Here is a 10,588-nt window from a genome sequence, read left to right as displayed (position 1 = left end):
TTTGTTTGGCGGGCTTACAAAAAAAGAACTTTTTGAAAAACGCATCAAAAATGGGTTTTACCCATTCTCATTACGTTTTCATGAGTCAGAAAAATATTTTGGGCGGGGGGAGGGTCAAATCCCCCATCCCCTCCCCTGAATACGGCCTTGATAGTAATCCAGCAATGGTTCTTAAGCAGAAAATCTTTCCAAATACTCCAAATTTTAATAAGTAATAAAACTATGTTTATTAAAAAATGAACGGATATTAAATTTTAGAAATGTTTTCAAAACCTTTATTTCAGAGAAAAGTAAAAATCATTACTGACACCTAAACGAGCAAATTGTCTGAAATGGAATCTTGCATACGTCATGCCTGCTTACCTTTCAAGCTTCGTGAATGTCAGGTTAAAAAAAGAAATAATAATAATAATCAAACAGTTCGTGGTAACGAACTGTAGTAAGGAGCGACCCGGGTCAATAGAAACCAAAACTCTAAAAAATGGAATTTTGATACCAATACCTATATCAAAAGAATTGCATTTTAATGCTGGTTTTAAATATATAAGTTTCATCAACTTTAGTCTTACCCATCAAAAGTTACGAGCCTGAGAAAATTTGCGTTATTTTAGAAAATAGGGGGAAACACCCCCTAAAAGTCATAGAATCTTAACGAAAATCACACCATCAGATTCAGCGTATCAGAGAACCCTACTGTAGAAGTTTCGAGCTCCTATCTACAAAAATGTGGAATTTTGCATTTTTTGCCAGAAGGCAGATCACGGATGCGTGTTTATTTGTTTTTTTGTTTTTTTTGTTTTTTTTCCAGGGGTGATCGTATCGACCCAGTTGTCCTAGAATGTTGCAAGAGGGCTCATTCTAATGGAAATGAAAAGTTCTAGTGCCCTTTTTAAGTGACCAAAAAAATTGGAGGGCACCTAGGCCCCCTCCCACGCTAATTATTTTCCCAAAGTCAACGGATCAAAATTCTGAGATAGCCATTTTATTCAGCGTAGTCGAAAAACCTTATAACTATGTCTTTGGGGACGACTTACTCCCCCACAGTCCCCGTGGGAGGGGCAACAAGTTACAAACTTTGACATGTGCTTACATATAGTAAAGGTTATTGGGAAGTATACAGGCGTTTTCAGGAGGATTTTTTTGGTTGGGGGGAGGGGTTGAGAAGAGGGGGATATGCTGGGGAAACTTTCCATCGAGAATTTGTCATGGGAGAAGAAAACTTCCATGAAGGGAGAGCAGGATTTACTAGCATTATTTAAAAAAAAAATAAAAAATAAATGTGAAAAAGCTTTTTCAGCTGGAAGTAAGGAACAGCAATAAAACTTAAAACAAACAGAAATTATTACCCATATAAGGGGCTCACCTCCTTATGATACCTAGCTCTTTACGCTAAAGTATTTTTAGTAATTTCAACTATTTTTTTCTACGGCTTTTGTGATTCAGGGGTCATTCTTAATGAATTGGGATAAAATTTAAATGACGTCATATAAAAATTTATACCATAATCTATTTCAGTGACGTCATTCATAGCATAAAAAACAAGGGTTGTCTAGGAAGATCCATCAGTCTACATTTGAAAAGCAAGTAGTAATATAAGTATGCTAATAACAAGTACAAATATAAACAGCCAGCATTGTGATATGGCACTAAGTTCTGGAAACTTTGATCTTGACCCAGATTCCCAGCTTATGACTGGAGTGACCGATTTTACATACCAAGAAGACTTACAACTGGACTGCGAAAAACAAATTCCTTTGAAGCACAGATTGGCTAGGGATATGAGGACTCAAAATGGAAAAAAATACTATGAATGTGAAGAATGCAAAAAGAAGTTTTCTTCGAAGTCCCATTTGGCTGTGCATATGAGAATTCACAGTGGAGAAAAACCATATGAATGTGAAACATGCAAAAAGAAATTTTCTACCAGGTCCTATTTGGCTAGTCATATGAGAATTCACAGTGGAGAAAAACCATATGAATGTGAAACATGCAAAAAGAAATTTTCCAGAAAGTTTGTTTTGACTGACCATATGAGAACGCACACTGGTGAAAAACCATATGAATGTGAGACATGCAAAAGTAAATTTTCTAGAAAGTCCCATTTGGCTCTGCATATGACAATTCACAGTGGAGAAAAACCATATGAATGTGAAACATGCAAAAAGAAATTTTCTACCAGGTCCTATTTGGCTAGTCATATGAGAATTCACAGTGGAGAAAAACCTTATGAATGTGAAACATGCAAAAAGAAATTTTCCAGAAAGTTTGTTTTGACTGACCATATGAGAACGCACACTGGTGAAAAACCATATGAATGTGAGACATGCAAAAGTAAATTTTCTAGAAAGTCCCATTTGGCTCTGCATATGACAATTCACAGTGGAGAAAAACCATATGAATGTGAAACATGCAAAAAAAAATTTTCTTCGAAGTTTGTTTTGACTGAGCATATGAGAACGCACACTGGTGAAAAACCCTATGGATGTGAAACATGCAAAATGGAATTTTCTTTCAAGTCCAATTTGGCTAAGCATATGAGAACTCACAGTGGAGATAAACCATATGAATGTGAAACATGCAAAAAGAAATTTTCTACCAAGTCCTATTTGGCTAGTCATATGAGAATTCACAGTGGAGAAAAACCATATGAATGTGAAACATGCAAAAAGAAATTTTCCAGAAAGTTTTTTTTGACTGACCATATGAGAACGCACACTGGTGAAAAACCATATGAATGTGAAACATGCAAAAAGAAATTTTCCAGAAAGTTTGTTTTGACTGACCATATGAGAACGCACACTGGTGAAAAACCATATGAATGTGAAACATGCAAAAAAAAATTTTCTTCGAAGTTTGTTTTGACTGAGCATATGAGAACGCACACTGGTGAAAAACCCTATGGATGTGAAACATGCAAAATGAAATTTTCTTCTAAGTCCAATATGGCTAAGCATATGAGAACTCACAAGCATGCAAAAAGAAATTTTCTATCAAGAACAATTTAACTAAGCATATGAAAACCCACGCTGATGAAAAACCATATGAATTTGAAGAATTAAAAAGTGATACGAGGTGTTATCCCTACTGATTTATCTTTTTTTCAAAATTGACATCTGATTCATTTAAATTTTGGATTGTTTTAAGTTTCAACTAAATTTTATAATTTAACCTTCATTCGTCTTTGGATTTAATGTAGCTCTGCTTTTATTTGATTTTTTCCTATATTTACTCAATAATATATATGAGCCTGAAAAACACGCCAACTTTTTGAAAAAGAGGGAGAAACCCTCCAAAAATTATAGTGATCTCGCCAATGTCTACTATTGTGCCTAGTAAAGAAAGGACCTCGACACATAGTACCCTATAATCAATTGTTTTGACAATATATCGGATCGAAATCAAAAGTCACCATTAGAATCGCCATTGCCAAAAAGCACAGGAAATTACAGTCCTCTGGCTCGGAAAACAAGGGAAATCACTTTTTTGCAAGCGTAGCACTGATTTGTCCTTTTTCAATTTTTTTCTCTCCTACTAGCGGGGCACTGGAACATAAAGAGTTGTTTAAGGACTCATTCTAAAGGAAGTCACTATATCTAGTGCCTTTTGTAAAGAATAAAACACGAAATTTAAAATAAAATAAATATTTCGACAAAAAATCTGCTTCTATGCATACTATTATCACTTTAAAGGTGTAAAATTGTAAATACATCATCGACCTTAGGTAAAACATATTGCAAGTTGTCTATCGACCATTGGTCATTGGGACCTTTCAATGTTATATGCATTTCCTCGGAAGCCCTCCATTTTCTCGAGGAAAGAGTAGCAAACAAAGGTGACTCATTTGTAGTATGCTATTTTACAACGAAAATCAATATATGCATGCCTGCGAATTTTCCCCCTCAAGCCAAATCCAACCATTTTATCACTATTTTAGCACGATTATTTTCCACTAATCCTAAAGATTTTTTGAGCATATGAATTTAGGGATTTAATTACCCTTTTAGATTTAACAGATTTGCTCTGTTGGGGGGGAGGGGTTAATTCTGAAAAATTCGAAAAATGAGGTATTTTTAACTTACAAAGGAGTGATCGGATCTTAATAAAATTTGATGCTTGGAAGGATATCATGTCTCAAAGCTCTTATTTTATGTCCTGACCGGATCCAGTGAAGCAGTTGAAAGGGCGGAACTTAAAATCTTAGAAAATGCTTAGAGTGCTGTAATTTCTCTTTGAGTGTCCCGGTCGGGTGGCTTCGCCGCTGGGCCCCAGCATGACACGCGGCAGGCTTCTATATATAGATTCTCATTGTCCCTTGTGTTCTAACACAAAGAGCTATAAGATATAGAATTAGATTTTGTCTTCTTGTCTATAAACGTGAACATGAAAAATGAAAAAGGGTCATTAAATCAAAATATAGTATTTTAAAAGTTTCTGAGTAGGCTACTATTCTTAATATGTTCAAAGACCTCACTAGCTAAACATGACTCGACAAAAACGGAAGAAAAAAAAACATAAGGGATTAAGGAATCAAAACAAGGGATATTTTCATTGGAAAAGAAACAAGGAAAAGAAAAAAAACTAAAAAAGCTAAAAAAAGATAAAAACAAAAAAAAACTAAAAAGAAAAAAAGAAAAAAAAAAACAAAAAATTTATTTCATCATATACCAATTCAAAAACGAATGTATATAAAGACCGGGACACCGGGACACAAATGACGACCGGGACACCGGGATAAGGGGAATATAAATGACGACCGGGACACTCAAAGAGAAATTACAGACTGGGACACCGGGACACAAATGATGACCGGGACACAGGGAATATAAATGACGACCGGGACACAGGGACACAACTACAACGGGGACGCCGGGGGGGCACAGGGGGATATATAAATGACGACGGGGACACAGGGAATGTTCGATTAGCAATCACCATCAACAAAGCTCAAAGGGCAATCATTAGAATTATGAGGTGTAGATCTGAATACGGATTGTTTTTCCCATGGAAAATTATATGTTGCATGTTCAAGAGTTGGTAAACCTGAAAATCTATTTATATGCACAGACAATGGGACAGCAAAGAATGTTGTATATTCGCGGAGAGATCAGGATGAAACTTGGTGGACAGAATAAGCACAAGTCCAAGAAAGGTGACTGACATAACCGGACCGGATCCGCTATCTTTGGTGGAGTTAGGTGGTGGGGTTCAGTGCTTTGGTGAGTTTGGTGCTTCTGGACGTGCTAGGACGATGAAAATTGGTAGGCATGTCAGGGAGCTGTACAAATTGACTCGATAAAGTCGTTCCCCCGATTCGAACATCTGGGGGGCTGAAGGGAGAGGAAAAATTAGAAAAATTGGGGTATTTTTAACTTGCGAGTGGGTGATCGGATCTTAGTGAATTTTGATATTTAGCTTAACCTCGTGACTCAGAGCTCTTATTTTAAATCCCGACCGACATTAAGCCTCTGATTTTCCTTTTATAGTAATCTATTGATTCTTAGAATTTTGCTAGAGCTCATACCATATGAGCTCTTAGCTCTTGGCTCTTCCGACCTCGTCACAAGTGCCATATGAGCTCTTAGCTCTTGTTTCTTTTTAGTTTTTTTTCTTTTTTAGTTTTTTTCTCTTTTTTTTGTTTTTTTATATTTTTTTTTTTAGTTTAGTTTTTCTCTTTTTTTTATTTTTTGTTTTTTTAGTTTTTTTTCCTTTTTTAGTTTTTTCTTTTTTTTTAGTTTTTTTTTCTATTTAGTTTTAACCCTCAAACATAAAAAAATGCATTAATTGTTTTTCTTTTTTTAGTTTTGTAGGTTTTTATGGCACTTGGTATTAACCAAGTGACATATAGCAGTCGCCAATTCTGTCGGTCTGTCTGTCGGTCTGTCGGTCCCGGTTTTGCTACTTTAGGCACTTCCAGGTAAGCTAGGACGATGAAATTTGGCAAGCGTATCAGGGACCGGACCAGATTAAATTAGAAATAGTCGTTTTCCCGATTTGACCATCTGGGGGGGAGTGGGGGCCCGGTTAATTCGCAAAAAATAGAAAAAAGGAAGTATTTTTAACTTATCAGCGGGTATTTGGATCTTAATGAAATTTGATGTTTGGAATGATATTGTGTCTTAGAGCTCTTATTTTAAATCCCGACCGGATCTGATGACATTGGGGGGAGTTGGAGGGGGAAAACCAAAAGTCCCGGTTTTGCTACTTTAGGCACTTCCAGGTAAGCTAGGACGATGAAATTTGGCAAGCGTATCAGGGACCGGACCAGATTAAATTAGAAATAGTCGTTTTCCCGATTTGACCATCTGGGGGGAGGGGAGTAGGGACCGGTTAATTCGGAAAAATAGAAAAAATGAAGTATTTTTAACTTATGAGCGGGTGATTGGATCTTAATGAAATTTGATGTTTGAAATGATATTGTGTCTCAGAGCTCTTATTTTAAATCCCGACTGGGTCTGATGACATTGGGGGGAGTTGGAGGGGGGAAACCTAAAATCTTGGAAAACACTTAGAGTAGAGGGATCGGGATGAAACTTGATGGGAAAAATAAGCGCAAGTCCCAGATACATGATTGACATAATCAGAACTTATTTGCTCTCTTTGGGGTAGTTGGGGGGGGGGAGTAAGTCTTAAAAATTAGAAAAATGAGGTATTTTCAACTTTCGAACGGGTGATCGGATCTCAATGAAATTTGATGTTTAGAAGGATATCGTGTCTTAGAGCTCTTATTTTAAATCCCGACCGGATCTGGTGATGGGGGCGGGGAGTTGGGAGGGGGAAACCTAAAACTTGGAAAACACTTAGAGTGGAGGGATCGGGATGAAACATGGTGGGAAAAATAAACACAAGTCCTAGATAGATGATTGACATAAACAGAACGGATCCGCTCTCTTTTGGGTAGTTGGGGGGGGGGTTAATTCTGAAAAATTAAAAAAAATGAGGTATTTTTAACTTACGAACGGGTGATTGGATCTCCATGAAATTTGATTTTTAGAAGGATATCGTGGCTCAAAGCTCTTATTTTAAATCCTGACCGGATCTGGTGACATTGGGGGAAGTTTGGGGTGGGGAGACCTAAAATGATGGGAAACGCTTAGATTGGAGGGATTGGGATGAAACTTGGTTGGAAAAATAAGCAAAAGTCTTGCATACGTAATTTACATAATTGGAACGGATCCGCTCAATTGCGGGGGGGGGGGGGGTAATTCTGAAAAATAAGAAAAATAACGTATTTTTAACTTACGAAGGAGTGATCGGATCTTCATGAAACTTCATATTTAGAAGGACCTCGTAACTCCGATATCTTATTTTAAATCTCAACTAGATCAAGCGTAATTGGGGGGGGCAGTTGGGGGGACCGGAAATCTTGGGCAGTTGGGGGGCGGGGACTTGGAAGTGCCAAATGAGCTCTTGGCTCTTCCGACCTCGTACCATATGAGCTCTCGGCTCTTCCGACCTCGTCACAAGTGCCATATGAGCTCTTAGCTCTTGTTTAGTTTTTATGGCACTTGGTATTAACCAAGTGACATATAGCAATCGCCAATTCTGTCGGTCTGTCTGTCTGTCTGTCGGTCCCGGTTTTGCTACTTTAGGCACTTCCAGGTAAGCTAGGACGATGAAATTTGGCAAGCGTATCAGGGACCGGACCAGATTAAATTAGAAATAGTCGTTTTCCCGATTTGACAATCTGGGGGGGGGCGGTTAATTCGGAAAAAACAGAAAAAATGAAGTATTTTTAACTTATGAGCTGGTGATTGGATCTAAATGAAATTTGATGTTTCGAATGTTTTTGTGTCTCAGAGCTACTGTTTTAAATTCCGACCGGATCTGATGACATTGGGGGGAGTTGGAGGGGGGAAACCTAAAATCTTGGAAACCACTTAAGAGTGGAGGGATCGGGATGAAACTTGATGGAAAAAATAAGCGCAAGTCCCAGATACATGATTGACATAATCGGAACTGATTCGCTCTTTTTGGGGTAGTTGTGGGGGGAGTAACTCTTAAAAATTAGAAAAAATGAGGTATTTTCAACTTACGATCGGATCTCAATGAAATTTGATGTTTGGAATGATATTGTGTCTCAGAGCTCTTATTTTAAATCCCGACCGGATCTGATGACATTGGGGGAGTTGGAGGGGGGAAACCTAAAATCTTGGAAAACACTTAGAGTGGAGGGATCGGGATGAAACTTGATGGGAAAAATAAGCGCTAGTTCCAGACACATGATTGACATAATCGGAACTGATTCGCTCTCTTTGGGGTAGTTGGGGGGGGGGGCGGGGTGTAATTCATAAAAATTAGAAAAAATGAGGTATTTTCAACTTACGAACGGGCGATCGGATCTCACTGAAAATTGATGTTTAGAAGGATATCGTGTCTTAGAGCTCTTATTTTAAATCCCGACCGGATCTGGTGACATTGGGGGGGGGGAGTTGGGAGGGGGAAACCTAAAACTTGGAAAACACTTAGAGTGGAGGGATCGGGATGAAACTTGGTGGGAAAAAAAACACGAGTCCTAGATACATGATTGACTAATGATGGCCCTTGTGATTGATCGTGATTGCTAATCGAATTTTCCCTGTGTCCCCATCGTCATTATATATATCCTGGTCGTCATTTATATTCCGTGTCCCGGTCGTCATTTATATTTCCTGTGTCCCGGTTGTCATTTGTGTCCCGGTCTGTAAGGCAGTGCTGGGTTCTGGTTGCTTTGCCACCGGCTCCGTGGGCCCCAGCATGGCACGCGGCAGGCTTCTATATATGGATTCTCATTGTCCCTTGTGTTCTGGGTCCCGGCAACGCAGTGTCATTTTTGGATCGAATTGATGACGTAAATTGGACATTCCTAATCTAGCCCTTTCTCTTTGAGCCGCAAGCCTGGTTTTGCTTGCTCTAGAGTTCCCTTTTTTTAATCTTTTATTACAGTTTTTTCCTTTCTTTAGTTTTTTTTTTTTTTTTTGACGTCATATTTTAGTTTTTTTTTTCTTTTTTAGTTTTTAGTGTGGCCCTTTCTCTTTGAGCCACAAGCCTGGTTTTGCGTTGCTCCAGTGTTTAGTCCTGGTGTTCCATTTTTGGTAACATATTAGGATAATTTCTTTTTGACATTAAATTAAAAAAACAAGTTTTTTAACTGAAAGCAGGGAGCGACATTAAAACTTAAAACGAACAGAAGATACTTCGTATAAAAAACGGGCTGCTTCCTCATCAACGCCCTGCTCTTTACGCTAAAGTTTGACTCTTTCTGTCGACTCTTCTTTTTAAAACAGTAAAAAACTTTAGCGTAAAGAGCGGGGCGTTTATTAGGAAGCAGCCCCTTTCATATACGAAGTAATTTCTGTTCGTTTTAAGTTTTAATATCGCTCCTTACTTTCAGTTAAAAAAATTGTTTTTTTTTTATATTTAATTTCTGAACGTTTTTGAATCAATGCATGTTTTGATTTTGGCTCTCCGCAGAGGAATAATTAAAACGAAATTTGCGTATTTATTTTTTTTTTGGCTAAATGGCTTTCTCATAGTTTTGATCGAATGATTTTGAGAAAAAAAGAGCGGGAGAGGAAGCCTAGTTGCCCTCCGATTTTTTAAAGGCAACTAGAACTTTTAATTTTTTACGAATGTTTTTATTTGTAAAAGATAGACGTAACTTATAAATTAGCCTACGTAACGAACTTTTGTATTCTCATGTTTTTATTACGTACAAGCTGTTGGTGTGGCGCTTCGCGCCACACCAACACCTAGTTGGTGGGGGCGCTTCGCGCCCCCTAAGCCCACCCGCGCGCGTAAGTCGCTACGCGCCATATTAGTTACGCGCCATTGCAGTTGTGTCCCTGTGTCCCACCTGTGAATATAGATAGATATATATATGTTTTTAACCACGTAAAACTTGCGAATATGAAATATTCTTCGCTGTCCCATTGTCTGTGCATATAAATAGATTGTCAGGTTTACCGACTCTTGAACATGCAACATATAATTGTCCTTGGGAAAACAATCCGTATTCAGATCTATACCGCATTTTTCTAATGATTGCCCTTGGGCTTTGTTGATGGTAATTGCTAATCGAATATTCCCTGTGACCCCGTCGTCATTTATTTATCCCCCATGTGCCCTTCCGGCGTCCCCGTTGTAGTTGTGTCCCTGTGTCCCGGTCGTCATTTGTGTCCCGGTGTCTCCGTCTGTAATTTCTCTTTGAGTGTCCCGGTCTTCATTTATATTCCCTGTGTCCCGCTTGTCATTTGTGTCCCGGTGTCCCGGTCTGTAATTTATATTTGAGTGTCCCGGTCGTCATTTATATTCCTTGTGTCCCGGTGTCCCGGTCTATAACATACGGCAATAGATCAATTGTGTTGTAACTTTGTTCACGATCCCATTCTACACATGTAGAAATAGAAGCAGTACGATTAGGTGAAGGCATTCCCAAATGCTTAAGAAGTTTGTTTGCAATAGATAAGCACAAATCTTCAATCATAACTAAGGTGCAGTTATAAATTTCTGTTGTAAAGTCCAAGGTCATATCTGACCTTTCTAGCCGTATTCAGTGGAGTATATTCTCGGCCATTTGCGGTTTGTATTTCTCCCATAACTCTATAGATGA

The 10,588-nt window shown here is 38.2% G+C and overlaps 1 protein-coding gene across 1 annotated transcript; it reads left to right on the top strand.

Annotated features, from left to right (window-relative positions):
* The first annotated feature begins 1,537 nt into the window (after positions 1-1,537).
* Positions 1,538-4,603, top strand: LOC136028768 (zinc finger protein OZF-like). The gene has a single exon (XM_065706669.1). The coding sequence runs from the start codon at positions 1,599-1,601 to the stop codon at positions 3,003-3,005; it is 1,407 nt and encodes a 468-aa protein (XP_065562741.1). The 5' UTR covers positions 1,538-1,598; the 3' UTR covers positions 3,006-4,603.
* Positions 4,604-10,588: the final 5,985 nt, after the last annotated feature.

Source organism: Artemia franciscana, chromosome 7, assembly GCF_032884065.1.
Source record: "Artemia franciscana chromosome 7, ASM3288406v1, whole genome shotgun sequence".
NCBI classification, from domain to species: Eukaryota; Metazoa; Arthropoda; class Branchiopoda; order Anostraca; family Artemiidae; genus Artemia; species Artemia franciscana.
This window is presented reverse-complemented; position numbering and strand designations above follow the sequence as displayed.